General features: G+C 38.5%; 1 protein-coding gene across 1 annotated transcript in view; it reads right to left on the bottom strand.

Annotated features, from left to right (window-relative positions):
• The window catches only part of CFTR (CF transmembrane conductance regulator), an 88,267-nt gene that overhangs the window by 56,332 nt on the left and 12,998 nt on the right, over positions 1-18,937 (bottom strand). Inside the window, exons 4-11 of the mRNA XM_075059114.1 lie at positions 13,118-13,333; positions 12,110-12,199; positions 10,557-10,720; positions 9,985-10,110; positions 6,026-6,272; positions 3,619-3,711; positions 2,909-3,091; positions 1,523-1,714 (exon numbers count right to left, since the gene is read on the bottom strand). Of these exons, the coding sequence (XP_074915215.1) occupies positions 1,523-1,714; positions 2,909-3,091; positions 3,619-3,711; positions 6,026-6,272; positions 9,985-10,110; positions 10,557-10,720; positions 12,110-12,199; positions 13,118-13,333 (1,311 nt within the window). The remainder of the gene's footprint in view (positions 1-1,522; positions 1,715-2,908; positions 3,092-3,618; positions 3,712-6,025; positions 6,273-9,984; positions 10,111-10,556; positions 10,721-12,109; positions 12,200-13,117; positions 13,334-18,937) is intronic.

Raw genomic sequence — 18,937 nt, 5'->3', positions numbered from 1 at the left:
CAAAAAGGTAATGCATTTGGCTTCCTTGCAGACCATTCTGCCTTCTCCTCAGGCCAGGCCAATTTATTCAGCTTCAGTCCAGAAGAAAATATCCTTATAAGTATCAAACTTGATCTCAAATAATTAGCCCTGCTAGGAGGTGAAGCACATCATTCCACACAGAGCTGTACCAACACAGATCAAAGCTGGCTTGATTGAGCCTGTTTGGAGGGCAAAGGAGCTGCAGCCTACCAAGACACCAAGCTGTCCGACCAACACCAAAACACTGAGACATCCCACCGACGCCGAGAGAGTGAGCCGTCCCAACAACACCAAGACCCCAAGCCGTCCCACTGGCACCGAGACAGTCAGCCATCATTAACCACCTTCTGCTCTAGGAAGGGCCCAGGCTGAGAAGCCTCTTTGGGCAAGGACAGTTTTGAACTGCTGAAGCCAGTTGTTTCTTGGACTTTTGGCATTAACTACAACTTTTACGGCTGGGGTTAAGGACTACTCTCTTCAGAAAGCCTGACACAGAAGTTGTTAATTCTGTCTTCAGAAGCTTTCAAAGACTTCCAGCAAACCACAATCCAAACAGAAGCTGAAATGGCCATAAACATATAAGAAAAGATTACTTTATCGCTTAACTATACCCTGCTCCGAGATAAAGCGCTGTAACCTCATCTTATTTTTAAACAGACTGGCTATTGTTTTCTTGCTTGACTGGCACCAAAGGAAAGTGTTTCACTGTGTGGCCTAAAGACAGATCCTACACAGCACAGTTAAATATTTATTGTTTTCACCTACATGCTACAGACAAAATGCCTGATCTTAAGGCATAGCAATAAGGGTGGAAAGGTCTAAAATGCTGTCTCCTTTTGTATCTTGTAATGTGAAAAGATATCTTTTCCTACACTACCCTCTGGCAACACCAAACACGCACAAGCACATTTCCACCTCATTGTACTAATTGTGGGCTACATGTCACATAAGGATTGATCCTGCAATAATTTCCAGTGTGAGAATTTTCAACGTGCACACAGGAAAACCCAACTTCAGTCAAGATTTTCCTCTAAATAATTCAGCTTTCTGGCACAGAGTTCTAATTATCCCTGGAGCCATTTTTGAAGTGCAAAAGAAAGGAGGAAAACAGGTTCATTTCCAAGATTGTAAGGAAAAGCTTCTTTATGGGGAAGAAACATGAAAAAAATTTTGTAGGAACAACACTTTTTACATCATTTCTTTAACATGAATGTGTTTACCCAGGTTTTTAACTAGCAAAGACTGAGAAGGCAGACACCTTATAATATCCGAGCCAGCTCATTTAGCTCCTATTGTGTAAACTACCAGAACTAGCACACTCAGTTTATCTCCCAAGGAACTGGCAACAGGCTGACTTGCAATTCCACAAAACTGGGATGCCAGACTGAGTTTCTTAAATCTCAGAAATGTCTTGCTTACTAAAAGCTCCACTCCCTGACTTTTTCTTTGGGGTTTTTCACTTGGGTTGGGTTACAGATCTTAAGAGTCCTAGACGACTGACCTCTTCTAGTTGGCAGGCTTTGATGACACTCTTGTATCGGTATTCATCATAGGATACACCAAAAATTATGTTTTCTTTTATTGTTCCAGGCATGATCCAGGAGACTTGAGGTGAAAAGGATATCCTTCCACTGTGTTTAATTTTACCCTGCGAAGGCTCCAATTCTCCCATTATCAACATCAGAAGAGAAGTCTGAAAAATCATTAACACCTGGTTAATATATCAGAGACCTGTACAACCATAAGAAATGCTAAACAAAGTGAGAGTCACCCTGCTAAGTCACTTAAATGGTACATTTGTCTTGTAAAGAGTGTCCCTTTAAGTACTGATCTAGTGCCAGCTGCAATTAGTGGATATTTTCATGATATGTATGGTTCTGAAAGGCCTCTGAAATGAGAGAAACTTTATTCAATGAATGATAAAATTCTGTAAGATAACTTGTAAAAAAGGCATGCTGCTGCAAAAGTATGTATTTTTAATTAAACTTCCAGTAATTTTACAAGGTAAAAACATGAGCATCTGTGAGACACATACAGACATAAGGTATTAGTACTTATGGAGTATGTTATTTGATTTTTAACATTATCAGTGACTATTTTGTTTCTTCTTTGTACAACACAATTCATGTTTACGATTTTGCTAGTATACATAAGCCTTTTATCTGTATTGCCTCGAAAAATACAACTTCTTTGTGTATGTATATACAATTACTCAGAAGCTACTCAGTGTGATCTGAATTTTCTTCTGTAACTGTTAACTCATTTACGTGAATACATGACCTAAGTATATTTACTACTTCCCTTCATAAAAGAATTGATTGCAATTTCAGTACTGACATGTTATAATTTCAAAGTTAATCAGTACCTTGCAGTAACCTTGTCACACATCACTGGCTACTAGATCAAAGAATAGAATTGAGAAATACAAGGAAAAATAAGTTACAAAGCCATTCCAGTGGTGTAATAAACAGTCAACAAAGCTGGGACGTAACAGTCAAAGATCTAAAAATCTGTCAAGTCACAGTTTCATGTTGTCAGGCCCAAAGATCCTTTGACAAGTTTTACAATATGCAGGGGCAGTCTCACAAGATTCTTTCCATTATTTTTTCCTCTAAATTGCTCTTTCCTTATTAAGTCTGTATCCTTGTATGTACAAAAAATATCCAGCAAACTCCTTCTCATGTTGGCCACAGAGTAACACTTCAAATAACTATTGGCCATTTTACTGAAACTTACAGTTTATTCATACTTTTTCCTGCAGCCGTCATTTTTACAGTGAGCACAGGATAGCAAGAATACAGTAATACAGGTAACAATATAGATAACAACACAATGTTATTCCTTAAAATTGTTAGGACTTTTGTTGAAACAACAGAAACAGAAATACCTTGCCTGCTCCAGTAGATCCAGAAACAGCTAATAACTGTCCCTTCTCAATCTTGAAATTTATATCCTGGAGAACAGGAGAGGCATGAAGGGGAAAATTACTGAAGAAGAGACTGTTGTCAGTGCTAGGAGCTTTGCTGTTGTTGTTTTCCTGGTTTGCTTTTACAAACAGCTCTCCAATTCCCTGCAACATAACACAGATGTGTATTAGTATGTACATAAAAAATAAAACATGCATATGCAGACATGTATATCATACTATGGATTTATGAAAACTTATGAACTTACTTTTCTGATGTTACTTTTACTATCTATAACATATTTATTATATTCTTAAATACATATATCTTTTAATGTATGTATTGGACTTGCTCCTAAATTTGTGAACACAAACAAAATTTGCCTACTATAGAACTGCTTTCCAATGTTTATACATGCCACAGCCTGATTCTGTTTTCAGGCTGGCTTAAATCAGAAATAACTACTTATTACAGGCCTTAACACTTATTAAAAGGTCTCTTCCAAAGTTTCTCAACCGCAGATAATTTGATATTATGCATTAATTACTTGCCATATATTCCTTGCCTGATGATAGCTGAAGCCAGTTAAAATGAAGGAGCGTAGGCTGCTCTTTTTAGAGAACACCAAAGCAAATATAAGTAAAAAAGATACACTCTTGTGTTTTAATTTAGTTTGGGTAAAAGTACTAACCTCATCCCAAAAAGCTGTTACGTTGTCCAGCTCAACCCCAGTGGTTGTTAGATTGTACTCCGGGGCTTTATATTCTTTTTTCAGCAAGAAATCCTAAAAACACCAAGAAAGCAGATGAGAGGGAACAGTACAAGATGGCCGTACAAAGCGGTACATACCTGCCAACACTGAGCACTAACTAGTATTTCTGATGGTGCTATTGCATTGCAGTGTCTTAGAGAGAGGCATAAATATAGCTTATATAATGTATTTCGGATGCAGAAGGATTTTTGAAACTACCAATTCGTTCATTCCTAGTGAAACATAACCATATATGTATTTGGTTCTGGTTAGAAAGAATATAAAAAACCTGGCATTTCCTTTGCTTTCAGAACTTGTATCAGGCAGCATCACCCCTTTGACCTTGATCCGTTTCAAATAAAGCTTTGGTTTTGGAGTAGGATGTCAAAGGTTGCACTCCAGTAAACAGTGAAACAAAGCAGCTACATGCTGCTATCTCCCTGTTCCAAAATGGTAAGAGTTTAAAAGAGTTAGAATGATGTCTCTACGAACAAAAAAAAAAAAAAAAAAAAAAGCAGATAATGATCCTGGCCAGTACAGCATTGAAGCAGTGTAATTTCAAATGACACAAGTCAGCAACTCGATGCTTATGTTACCTTCTGGGATAATATTAGGAAAAAAGAGTATGCCTGTGCTAATATAGGAAAGATAACTTCTCTGTTCCATTATTTTGTTAAGGTTATGCAGTCTGTAGGTAACATCTCCTCTAAATTGTCTTTCTAAATTATGTGGAACCAAATAGGTCTATGTTGGCAATACAGCGCACAAACTAAGCAGATACGGGGGAAAATCAGTTCTCTACAGTAAACTTGCAAATTTCCCAAGTAGAACAAGCAGAAGGGAAAAAGCAGATATTTGAAAGGGCAGGAACCAAAAAATGGGAAGGCAAAACACACACAGTTTATGCAAAAAAAGGAAAAGATAGCTAGGCTTTCATAACAAAGGTGGTGGGGTCATCCAGTGGAGTTGCTGGAGCAGTGATAGTCAGAGAAATCACACTGGTCGTGAACACATCATGGTCTAGAAAACATGGGTCTAGCTACAAGGAAAATACAATAGCCGAGGGGATACATCTGGCCCAGTGAACTCTCTAAACTGATGAGGAAATTAAATCAGAGAAATGTACAAATGGTATATTATTTTTGTTTATGCTTCTTGTGACAAGCAAAGGGCATCAGTGTTCTGGGATTCTGCACAGTCTGTCTATGGGGTCTATACCCACCCTGCCACAAAAAAGATGATTATTTATGGATTCCAGAGCACCCACAGAGCTAATATCCCCAAAGACAAGCATTCAGCAAAGTGAGGGCAATGGTACTGTAACTGGGCTTGCCAGTTCTGTGACAGTGCATTGGATACACTCTTCCAGGAAACAGGAGAGACAGGATACCTCCACTAACACCTAGGGAATTTGAGAGCACAAGGGCTGCCTAAATTGGGACCCAACAAGGCAGCCTTCTGAATGTCAAATAGAAAGGTTTATGGCTAGATTTCTCAAATTTTCTGTCCAGCTGAAAATCATAAAAATCCAATACCTGCTTCTCATTCTACATTAAGGTTCAGATTTCTGATTAAGATCTGTAAGTTCCATATGAGGTATTTTTATCACACTAAAAATAATAAAATCTATGTTTTACCAAAAAACCATCTTTAAATATGTAAAAAAAAAGCCTAAGATTTCAACCCAAAATAGAATAAGAATTCTTTTCCTGAGGCATGATCTCAAAACAGCAGATAAAACAAATAGAGTTAATGAGAATTCACCCTGATTTGACTCTGCAGATAAGCCTCTCATGCTGGTATATGAGCAATTGATCTCAGTAGGTAAGGTAAGTAGTAATTATTTGACCAGTACCTTAATTATATTTACTAGTCATAATGAATGAGATGCACATTTGCATAAGATGCACAATCTCCTGCTGTTCTTGCTGCTAATAGCTAGGAAAACAGAAGATCTGTGACCACAACTACTGGAAGCCGTGCTATATAAAACATGTACTAATTTTGTACTTCCTTTTCTGAAGGAAAAACATCTCTTAAGCACCACAACTCATGATATATTTTTATTAAGTTACTTATTCTGCAATGAGAAGAAATAACAAAAAGCCATTGTTTCAAAAAAAGCAGCATGCAGATAGCATGAGACTCCTGTGGTTATGCTGCCTGGGGAACCATATAACAATATCAAGATTTATAATGACATTTCATGGTGGGTAGTCAAAGCAACATATAGTATACTTGGAAAGTCTGCATAAATGCTGTGTGCGTTTGTTGATCAACTGACAAGATAACATGCTATAAAGAATTAGCTTACGTACTTGGGAAGATTTTAGTGTATGTACCCTACCTGTATTTTGTTTATTGCTCCAATAGAGTCATACCAGGTCTGTACAGACCCAGGAAACTGCCTGGTCACTGTCATTCGAAGAACAATGCAGAAGGAAATGGTGGTAAATATTTTTCGGAGAATAATTCCTTTAATCACAGCATATGGAAGCACAGCTAAAAACACCACAAAAAAGCCTGAAAAGAAGAAGGCTGAGCTGTTGAAATATCTCACATAAGCAGCTTTTCGGGTAAGCTTCAGTTCAGTTCTGTTAAAAAAACAAATATGAATAATTAGTATAGGATTCCACAGTTTACATCTTACAAATATTTTGGATGGAACTCTTAGTAAAACAATTAACTCAGAGGCTCACTCATCCTTCTTATTTTCTAGCATTGCAGTTAAAAAGCAAGATTCAAAATGATTTTGGGACCTAAAAAGTAACTGGAACCAAATTTTGGGACCAATGTTCAGAGATGTCAGACAAAATAACAATGATCTATGTCATGATTTAGATACCTCATAAACCACAAGCCTCTACTATTCCTGGCAAAACCAACCTTAAGCATCTAATGCTGTGGTATATGATACACTCCCAGAAGCATCATCCCATGCTCGTCTGGTCATCTAGATACAGAACTCCCCTAGAAATAAGATACTTTGAAATGCCAGGTTTGCTATACATAACCATACAAAAAACTAAGAACAATCCACAATCCCATTATAGTGCCTTTTGCAGATCACCCTACTAACAGCTTCACCCGTGAAGTAAGGTATCAGTTAACCGCAGCTTGAAGAGGTGGAAGGCAGGGAGTCTGCTCTCCACCTTCCTTTCTCCATAGAAGCTTAGTCTACGGAGCAGCTTACTGACTGCTGTGCAGTCAGGAATGCAACTGGTGATTACTCTTAGCTGCTTCCACAATGTCTATGCATCTTACAACAAGCTATTAAATAAAAAGACAAATAATCAAGGGAGCGTAATTCATTTTTTGAGTTGATAGCACTAACTCACAGTGCTGAAGCTTTCTATTGACTGCTCTCATTTTGACCCTGTTCACTTCACATTCCCCAGGTGCCCTGCAGCTCAGCTTTGCCTGAACAGGGGCACCTCTGCTACAGTGAAAGAGCAATTGCCCTGCTTCAAGAGCAATTAACTGGGGCTAGAGATGGAGCTAGACCCCAAGATGCCCATTCACTGAGTGCTCTAACCACTGGGATACTGTGCAGAAGTTTACAGTCACGTTGGTGATGGTAATACCTGCTGTCACAAGGCTAAGCACCATAACCTTTATATGTCTTTCTGGTATTGAGCCAGTGTCTGCATGTAAAGTTCATCCAGGATTTTGGGGCTGTGCGGAACCCCCTTTCAGTTCACTACACATGCATGAGACTTCCACACGCATCCAGCATCTTACCAACTTTTGTCAGCCAAAGCGTTCTTAAAAGTCCCTGACAGAAAATCAGAGCTCAGCCAGTTTTGGAGCAGGGTGCCTAGCACTTCTTGTTAAGTCTGTATTTCACAAGAAAGGCCTGAAGAAAGTAGCCAGGCATGCAGGTCACCACCATGGTAGCAGCCACTGCCCTGGAGAAAGGGCCTTGTAAGTCCCTCAAGAGCTTGTAAGAGACTGTGGGTGGCAGCACTGAATAGAGATAACCCAGATTTTGGGGCTTGGTGCTCATCCAGTCCCACACAAATGCCTGGGTAGAACCTATCAGAAAGCCCCCCAGTGCACACAGCCGCTGCTTCAAAGAGGGAGAATCAAAGCACTAACCCTTTCCACTATGCTCTCAAATACCAGCCACAAGCTGACCCAGCCACAAGCAAAAGTTTTCCAGAGGTGGGTCTGTCTGTGATACAGGCTTGAGAGCTCTGTAAATTAAGCACTCATTTGGGACAGGTCTTGCTGATGCAATATGGGCACTTGAAGAGAGATGTAAGGGACACTGTGAGCCTCATGCATGTATAGAGTGTAGACCAGCGTATGCCTGTTTTCTGAAGTGATGCTGCAGGAATCAGTACAAATACGTGAGCTTGAGAGTCTTTGCTTTATATAAAGATGTGTCTTCTGCTGACAAAGTATAGACACTTCCAACCATGGACTTCACCTTCTCCAGTGCTATGCTATGGTTCAGGGGAACAGTTTGGTGTTGTGGTTTTTTTAACTTCTCTGAATACATTGCATAGCCCATAGGAGTGCAGGTATGTTTAATCAGACACCTGTTACGAACAATTATCACTACCGACTTAAGAGGGCACAGAGAAGACAGCCCATATTTGTCCCTCAGAAGTGTCACAGGGGAGTTTGCCTGCAGCAGCGTTACACCTGCGGGATGGCAAGCCCTGGCAGCCCAAGTCTACCAGAGCAAGGGCACAGGTGTATCTAGTTCATTAGAGTTGATTAAAGTGGGTTGCTTCAGAAAATGCCAACATGCAGAAGCAGCTTGGTAATGACTGAGTTATAAAGCACTGTTGCTAAAATACAAGAATGGCTTCATGCACAAGGTCTCGTTTCCTAACAGTTTAACAAGCTAACTGACTGGGAAGCCCTGCAGAGCTGGCTCAGCAAGCAAAATTCTATTGAAACTCTGACAGTCCTGGGTTGACCTGCTCTGGTGATTTCATCACCAAGTGACCTGTTGGATCACTCAAAAAAATATGGTATTTTGGTGCAGAGAAGTAGAAGAGAGATATTTTCATCTTGTAATATTGCTAGCATCCTTGTCTTTTAAAAATCCATGCACAATATAATAAAAGTTGAATTCCAGCATTACAAAATCTGCTATAAATTATTGTAGAAAATGGAGATCATAAAATAACAGTCCTTTTTCCAGGCTTCTGTGACTGTTTTGTGGACTAAAATTTATGTAATTCATTTCTACAGGATTTGCTCACAAGATGTGGTCTCAAATTTCCTAAAAGCAATGCATATGACTAGTGACACCAGGGGAATCCTAACCTGGTTCCATTCTCGAGCTGGAACTCCCAGCCTGGATTCAGACTGAGTTTTCTCTGATCATTTATAGTAAATGATTACAAATTTTAAGATCTTCCTTACTCTAAAGGTAAAGAACACTTCACTTTCCCTGGATTGTCTTTCAGAAAGCAGCTGAACAAGACGGTGTTTGTGTAATACTATCGTTCCATCTCTTTTATTTACATGATAATATGACACTTATATTTCTTTTATTTTCTTTTATTTTTCCAATCACACACCTGGCACAGAATTTTAATTCTCTGTAAAGGACTAAACAAACACATGGGACAGCTTTAGTGCAGTCAATCAATATGTCACTTCTCCCTTCCCCGAGGACTCCCTGTCAGTAACGAAGACCTCCTTCTCATAGCTCTCAGCTAACTAGGTTAGCTCTTTTACCTCCTTTCTGCTTCAGGTCTGGTAGTTCCAGTTTAATCTTACTATTAATTGAAGAGATAAGCATTATACAAGGCTATCTACAGACAATAAATGTTAATGCAATTGTGGAGGATGAATACATGAAGCTGTGCTACTTTAATCCTTTAACAGATTGCATGTAACATTTAAAACCAGCTTTATTACATTTCTCAGAAAATGGCTGCAGAGGACTCATACTGTTTCCTTCACCACAGAATAGGAAAGTCTGTAAAGCCTTAAGTAACCATCACAAAAGGGCTTTTTATTGTAAGACGAGGATAGGGTTGGCCAGAAACAAACACAGATGCCACAATTGTTTTACCTGCGCAAACTCACCACTGAAATATCATTAGAACAAATGAGGAAGCAAAATAAAAAAAATAAAAAAATCTCACCTCCATAGTGAACTTGACAAATTGGGAAAAAAACCTAAGCTGAAGTGTGGGAATGCATGGTTAGTTTATGGAGGATTAATGCTTGTGTGCTTTACTTACTTCTTAACTAACAAGACCACAGATGGTGTTCATAGCCACCTGATTTTTTTTTCTGAGCACATAAAAAATTTGACTAACAAATGAGAACACTTACTCACGGATGCTTTCAATCATTTTTTCCATTGCATCTTCCCAACAATAGGCTTTAACTGACTGTATATTTTCAATTATTTCTGAAGTGATGACAAGTCTCTCATTGATCTTTCCTGCCCTCTTATTCCTACAAAGTAAAAAGGCAGTAGGTCAATCTTCATCCTTTTCATCCTGTATAGTTAGTTTGTATCCCATTATATCTTATGAAAACACTTTCCCTATATGTCTATGCTTAAAATATTTATTTTAACAGAGTTATTATGAAGAATGTGAAAGGAATTACTAGAAATCTAGTAACTGTTTTACGAAGGAGAAAAAAGAAGCTCTAAAAAGAATATATCAAGTCACTAACAAGGAGTTTTAATTCTACAAAGCATTATCATGATTTACGGCATGTTAGGCCTCTCATTTTGTTAAGTTTAGACAGCTGCTGCTAAACAAGTAAAGGCTTGTCTGTGACTTTCCCAACTCAGCCAACGTCATAACTACAGACCCTTAATCAAGTGGTATAAACTTCTTAAACCAACTTGTTTCAGGAAAATATATTGAAATATTTTAAAGCAGTCTCATCACCTGTATTTCATCATCATTTGTCCCAGCCAGGCTTGGAAAAAGGCCAGGACTATCAGAAAAGCAAGTCCAGAAAATGCAGAAGCTTCTAACATATCCCAGAGCAGTCCCATCAGCAGTGCCACTTGTAAAGGTGCAATCCATACAAAATGAGCCAGAGCAAGACCCTGTGGAAGCCCACAGCAGAAAATAATAATAATACAAGTTACAGATATGCTCTGAAAACTATGTGAAAAGAAAGAAGTCATTAAAGTGACACTTTGAAAAACGTAATGAAGAATGGTACAAATATTTCCAGTGGTAAAACAAGTTTATAAAGGAGGATTTGTGATCCTAAGCACATAACATTCTGGATGTTAATTATGATGACAGTGCAGCAACACATACACATTCCACACATAAACTTTGATTTTTGTAAGGCAAAGTTCAGTCTGCAATTGCCTCTTCGCTACGTATATGCACAAGGAAAAATCCCAGCTTTGTAAAAGTAAACAGAATTTGCCATCAATTCTGACTTTTTCAACGACTGCAAGATGAGAAAAATACACAGAGGAATAATCTGACAGTGATTTAATCTGATATAGGAGGCAAATATTACTTTGGTGAAGAGATGACTGTCGTGTGAACACAACTAATTCAAAACAGATTACTGCCTACTTCAGTCATGTTCCTTCACATTGGGGAGATTTTGGACTGAATCCTGTGATCAGGCTGCACAGGGGTCTGTGTTACTGCAGCTACACTGCTGCAATGATAGGACACTTGTCCCAGCTTGTTCAATGCCAGCTGACATTACTCTATATAGTAATATAGTGCTTAAAATAAATACACCCCACAGTTCCAGCCATGTGTCTACAGTCTCTCTGGTCTTGCTTCTTTCATAGGAAGCAAACCTTGTACTACTAATGGGCCAATTAAACATACATGCTGAACAGAAGTTCATAGATGTTCCAGCCCCCAAAGCCATTAGCAGGGATTTACCTCTGTGTCTTTAACGAAAGAGAATTTTTACAGGAGACTCTGAAAGTATTGTCTAAGATGGATATGTTGGGAATGATTCCTAATGAGGTCTTTCTTACACCAACACTTATTCACTTTTAGGAGAGTGGGTAATAGTAGCAACAGGATGCTGAACATCATTGCTTGTTCAAAGGCAGGAACGGACTGGATCACCTTAGTGAAAAGGTACAGTGGTCAGGGAAAGAGGATAGAAGGATTGAATCAGCAAGTTCTGACCTCTGCATAACCCAGAGGTTTCCTGACAGGTTCTCACTAGACTAGAGAACAAGCATGTTTTTATGGTATACCTGTTTTTTAGGGTTCCTCCACTAATCAGCATAGGAAATAAAGGATGTCATAAGTATCAGAACGAGCATTTCCATGACCACGTGCCAACACATTTTCTTAAGGTATTAATTCATTTTATATCTACAATGAGCACTCAGTGCAGTTCGTCATTTATGCTCTTTCCTTCCTTAATATTTGTCATGAACAGCTTGAATTATTGCATCTGTATTTGATGGATCACCAAGTGGATTAAACAACCGATGACATACCTCATCAAATTTGTTCAGATTGTTGGAAAGAAGACTGACCAATTGTCCAGTACTTATTTTATCTAGAACTCTGCTTGACAGCTTTAAGATCTGTAAAAGAAAACAAAACCATAGAAAAATGGCCATGTAACATCCCCATGAAACAGAATAAATACAGATAGAAATAATAAGCAATGGTACAGTAGTATAAATAACAATTCACTTATCTGCTTATGCTATAAAGAAAGTCTCATTAAACTTGTTATTTATGTCACTTGAATTTAATATAGCCATTAAATTGCTTTACAAATATTGATTTATTGACTTAGTCCTTGCTTTCTGTTGAATATTTTATGTATATAGATATATATGCAAATGCAAGTTTTAATTAAGCATGCATGCTGTGTGCTGCCTTGCATCCTCAAAAATCTCCTACTGTGTCTATCTTGACAAATATTTTTGAAAGCTGTTTTCACAGTGAGCTTTATGCTAGAGTAACTAACATGTTTGTTTAAATTAGCTGGTTTTGGTATTGGTAAAACCAAATACCTTTTTAAATCTTTGGATTTGTGAACACGTGATGAATCAGTATCTGTTGATTCTTCATGCTATAGAGATCTCACATTATCATTCAAACTCAATCCCTTCTATGTTATATATATTGTTTAAATCTTCACCTCTAATCTTCTTTTGAAAATATTCTTTGCCCACTACCATATGTTATTCTTCCTTTGCAATACACGTGCATCACAGAGGCACAGTGGTAGAACAATTAAGGCATCTCACGACATATCCAGCAAGTCTGAACTCACACAGGGGCTGACTTCAGTCAAACCAGCTGTAGACAAGTATTTAATTCTTTGGACTTAGGAAATGGGAGACCTGTCAGAAACTGATGTTAGCCACATTATTCTTTTGTGTACTTTGTGTACCTTGACTAACAAAACTATCAATCTTTCAACAAACCGGCCTAAAAGTTACGTAGGCTACAGACAGAGGTTAGGCTTTGAGTGTAAATGAAACAATTACCTTCTTATAAATCAAACTAAACATAGCTATCCTCATTTGCATTCCTATATGATGAAGACCAAATATAGCAGGGTGTATGAGTAGTGTTCTCACAAGGAAAAGAAGGCACAAGCCAATGCCCAGGTAGTAGGCTATGGATCTTTCATCAGAGTTGTCTGGATCATAGGAAGCTATTATTCTTCCCAGCAGAAGGGGTTGCACAGATTTGGTGACTTCCTGCAGATGGAAACAAGAAAAATAATTTTGGTCAGTAGTTTGTTCATTTTTTCAAAATGGTTAACATTTTAATTTCAAGTCCCACCAACTGAGATTTACAGCTTTATATCTTAAATGAGGAAGCCAGCTCTGTTTGCTGTGCAAACCACAGAAGGTTACAGTAATTGCACAGGAGAACAGAGAACTCACTGCTGTCTCAATCTGTGATGCTCCTGCAACTCCACTAAAGCGAATCTAGTTTGTAAATTTTGTTTGACCATCTTCTACAAAAGTGACAACTGAGATTAGCTTCCACATTTACTCTTCAGAGTTGTAATGGGTTAATCACATCATACGACTGAATCCAGTTTAGCAGGCTGGATCTCTGTTTTGGCCCCTAGGGAACAGTTCTCACTGCACTTTGCTGGACTTACAGGACACAGGAAGACTCAGAGCTCCTGAAATGAACACCACCAGAACAACACAGTGAGGATATAGCTAAAACATAAAGTAAGTGGAAATAGCAACAGAATGAAAGTATAAACAATTTGGATTATCCTACTCAACAGTTCTAGACATTGTACCTAAAGTTCTAACAAAAGGAGGATACAAGGGCATAAATTGTATGGGAGGCAAGTTTAACAAAAGTCCCAGAGAGAAACCAGTCCCTCCTGCATTGGCAGCCCTAGCACTTCCCATCCCAGGATAAGCAACATGGTAGAGAACCAGAGTAGGCGAGGAAAAAGAGGCAGTATCAAACTGCTGAACTGCAAGGCATCTAAGTGATCTGCTATAGCCCTGACTTTACCTCAGCCTGCTATTAGATTTGTCCTCAGACTCCTTTTCTGTTGTAATTAAACCCCCTAGCATTATCTCACCTTTGCCTTCTATTTCCCTTCACACCCCCATCATTCTCATACTCCCATAACAGCATCCTTTTCCATCTCTGGCTCTTGCCCCCTCTTTCCTTCCCCAAGAACTACTAAAATAATCACTGTCCTGTGGTCTAACAATTTGCTTCATCTTCTGCATGAGCTTCTGAAGGGTATGAAGTATGTATGTGTTCCTTTGCTTCATTGTTATATTCAGTGTAAAAATACTTAGGGCTAAGAACCTTTATGCATGTCTCCTTATCCTTCGTTCCATTGTGTCTCAGCAGAAAGTATCTGATACTTCAAAAATAGCAAGAAACTATTGAACCTGGTTTTGTATGGATGTGTTAAAATTCTGCAAAAAGTTATTAGCACTGCCTTCCAGCTGAAAGCCACACAGACCACCATACAGGGAATCAGAGGAAGTGAACTAGTGAAGTTCAGCTGTAATTAATGTTTTGCAGTGATAAATAGATTGGGAAAATCCCCTTTAATTTTCCTTCTCCTTTGGGTTCCTTTTGGTCTCTTATACAAGACCAATCCCAAGTAATTCTACAACCTGCACTGTAACCCCTTTTGAATGTCACTGTTGGTGGAGCTGATATTCACCATTCACTTTTTCCACAGAAGAGATTAAATTTTACATCTCAAATAGCATACCTGTGCTACGCACTACGTTTCCCAAATTAAATACCACTCTGCCCCAACACAAATGCTGTAAACCTGGAGCCAGCTTTGACAAAGACTTCAGTGTTATTAGTAGGCAAAGGGAGGAGTGTTTATTAAAACACACATGACCCAAGGCAGCTGTGCTTAGACCATATGCATGCTGAAGTGGCAAACCAAAACTCCCCAAAACTCACAAAATACAAAACAGTCACCTCTCAAGGACAATGTGGTGCTTTCATACTCTCAGAGATTCCAAGATAAGCTTTTATATATAGGCTTAGAATAACAAGATTTATTTTTTTTATGTACTCTTATTGTAGTGAAAATGCCACACTGCTGCTGTGTTTGTTGTGACTATAAAGGTATTGCATACATGCCTAGCTCGCTAGGAAAAAAGGTGATTTACAGACTAAGGGTAGAATAATGGCTGGCAATAAGCCAAATCATTAGCTATCTCATGGGGCGTAAAAATCCACTGGTTTACAGTGGAGATTTATCAGCTTGCTTACTGAAGATATTATTATCTAGTCTATATACAAATGAAACTACCTGTTTTTAATTTTTCCTCTTGTAACCTCGAAATTACCCATTAATATAAATATGGATAAATAAACTGATTAGAATGACCTGCCTAAAAGGAAGAATGGGATTTGTGCACCAGCAGAAAATCCAGTTTTCAAGAGACATGTTTCTCCTTCTGCCCTTGCTCTTCCCTTTGCATCATCATACGCCATTGAGAAGCTCAGAAACGGCCGCCTCACAGAAATCTTAATTAAAAGAGCAAAGATCTGAAGAGAAATGAGAGTACGACACAGGATACTGTGCTAATCTGACCTGGTATGGCTATTCTTACGCAATGAGAACTTTCACGTTACGTGTATCCCCCATATGCTCAATCACTCTGCATTTGAAGACAATAATGCACATCTCTGTTTTGGCGTATGCCCAAGAAGTGCTTCAGGACTTTCATATCCCTCCCTGTCTCCTCACTCACACCCGTGACCTATATGCGAGAACTTCAGGAAATCCTCATTAGGGTCCTTTGGGACATGATACTAAAACCCTTTCTAAGTTAATGTTAGCAGCTGCTGTGCCTCAGTGGAAATACACATATCATGGGGATGAGTATAAGAGAAAAATGTTAAGTGGAATCAAACTGATCCTCACAGCAAAGTACCCAATTTCTTAGCTGGTATCATGCTAAAAAGCAAGATTTTCATTTTACCACCACACCACCTTTCCTTTAAATTGCAAGACACGTCTGCTGATGAGGTGAAGCATGGAAGCTGTTTCGAACAGCAGGGGTGCAGATACATTAAGTGCAGTAACTCAACGTGCCTAACACAACACTATTTATGAGGGAGAGTCGAAGTACTCTAGGGGGCCAGAGCGCAAGTGTCCACCCTGCAATAACATCATTACCTACGGTGCACGAGGGGAAAGGGACAGATGGAAAAACTACTACACCTAATGAGAGCAAAGCTGTGATGCCAGTTACAACAACAACTACACAAACAGCAGGGATGTCAGCAGAGTTTAAACCACACTCCAAGAAAGGTGCTATGAAAACAGCTCAGGGATTAGACAAGAGAAGAGCTGAAAGGAAAGTGAAGTTCAAAAGAACGCACAACTTGGTTGCACCTATGCCAATACGGCACAACATCCTGTCCCCATTCGAATTAATGATGGCAAAGCTCCCATTAATTTCCGTGAGCAAGGCCTGAAAAGAACACCAGCAGCTTTACCAGCAAGGTTTTTGTCTTACAGCTTTCAATAAAATGAAGACCAATGCCTAGCCTAATTCTTGTCACACTAGTGACAAGAGTCCAGCAAATTGGAGAGACTTAAACCGGGAGAGAGCCAAGTTGGCTTGGGAGCTAATTTCACGATTCCCCTATTTTTAATCAGAATTTGTGTACACACATGTGTGAGTGTATCTATCCATGAGAAAGAAGCAAAAAGATAAAATGTAAAGAACTTTTTCACTCTAGGTTTTATTTTTAAAATCAAGCCTTGGTGCTGAGAAATTTCAGAGTTGTTCTTTAGGAGCTACATCTGGGGGACAGTCTAAATGTGACTGCAAAAGATTAAGGCCTATAGGGCTTTTTAAATTTTGAATGCATGAAGCAGCATGACAGACTGAGGTATATCCTTAAGTTTTTCATAGACTAAAAAGAATGTGAATGCTGCATTTTAAGGGAAGCTATTTCCATTTTCTTTAGAGAATTTCTTCCTTTTTCTTTAGGCCATTTTACTTTGTGACTTTCTAATTCTATTAGTGATACTCATTTCCCCTTGACATGGTGTTACAACGGAAAGCAGCAGTCAGTTTTTCCATAATTCTTAGGGGAAAATCCAATCTGAAGTGAAAGTGTAATCCGTTATTAATTATCCAAATCAAATCAACAGTGATCTAAACCAGAACATTTGTATGGTTAGCAGTCCAAATTAATACACTTAGGAATACTTTACAGTACTTTCATCCCACAACCCTAAAGAAATTTAACTATTTTGTAATCTGCAAGATCAGCCTGTCTTTCACACTGCCACGTAAACAGGAGGGACTCCTGTTTATTGGAGTGGAACCATTCCAGCATAAAAGTAGCAGAAGTCAGGGTCCAAATTTGATGCTTAACCTGAAAAATGATCTTGGACCTGAAACACTGCCTGATGCATTAAAACTTTTCACCCTTAAAAAATTCCCTTTTAATGCTGAAAAGTCTGCATGTAGTTAAGGACTTGTGTTTTAGTTTTCAGAATATTCTTCTTTGTTTGAAGTGTTTTATACACAATTATTAAAACTTGAGGGTATAGGTGTCGGTGTGGCTTCACTTAGCATGGCTGCCATAGAGCAGATGATGACCTTTCTTCAACTACCTACTAGAAGATCTACCTAGCTTGAAACTTCCCTTCTACAGAGGAGTCAGTAGCAAGCTCATGGGTGTGATGACAACTCTCCACACCCCTCTCCCCTTCCTGCCTGGGAGATGGGTCATTCTAATGGGCATGAAGGTTTGCATTTCTATAACTGCTATTCTGTTAGAATAGTTCCTTGGGATACTTGATAGAAAGCTAGAAGAAAAGACAAGTTTGGTTTTATAGCAAGCAACGTGAGCTTCAGAGACATTTGTAGGCTATTTTCCATAAATTACCCTTACACTCTTCTTCTGCCCAATCCATGATCTTGAAAGTACAGCTAAACTAGATCATATTCAACACTAATGCCAGTGGAATTAGTTCCTTTCTGTATCAACCTTCAGAAAAAATAAAAATCTGGCTTAGAGATCTGTCTCACATCTGAAAACACTGACTATCTGACCACTTTGGGCCACTTGGGCTATTATAGCTGCAGTTTCTGTTACCACAGCATTTTGAACAGAGGAGCATGGAGTGTAATATCTCACTTTTACTACTAAATTGCAGAAACTTGAAAATAACATGGATATTTAATGTGCATATTGGTTAACAGTAATTTTCAGATTTACAGTCTGGCTATCCAACACACCTAATGAGACACCATTAATAATAAACTATTTTCACAGCTCCTAACCCCAGTGATGGGACTGTCAAACAGGTGGCATTTGGTAAGTCAGGGTAATCCTAACATGTTGGAAAGGGGATAATCAGTTCAGACTTTCACATCAAGTTCCTGATCATACACTTTGGAGCACTAACAGCATCAAGATCCAAGCATATTTTACATGGTTATTTATGCAGAATTTTTACCACTAACAAAGGCAATTTGCTTACAGCAAATAAACCTGAATAAAGCATTTAACGATGAAGCTGGCTGATATCACTTTGACAAAATTGACCAAATCATGCGAAATTGCACTGTCATTTATTTTAAAGTAAGGGTAGAAGAAACATCTTAAAAACGGTAGCATGAGAAAATAATTACTTTAGTTCAGCAGCGATACAAAAATTCAGGTGCTCTACCTGTAATTGGAAAAGCATATGCCAGCACCTGGCACTACTTACATTTTGAAATTATTAATATGTATGTTTTAAAGATATTAAGACATTATCAGAAAATACTTTTTTTTTTATGAAGGTCCCTGAGTAACTCTCTGTATTTATCATC

This window comes from Buteo buteo, chromosome 28 (genome assembly GCF_964188355.1).
Source record: "Buteo buteo chromosome 28, bButBut1.hap1.1, whole genome shotgun sequence".
Classification (NCBI taxonomy): Eukaryota; Metazoa; Chordata; class Aves; order Accipitriformes; family Accipitridae; genus Buteo; species Buteo buteo.
Note: the sequence above shows the minus strand (reverse complement) of the source record. Positions and strands in the feature narration are given on the sequence as shown.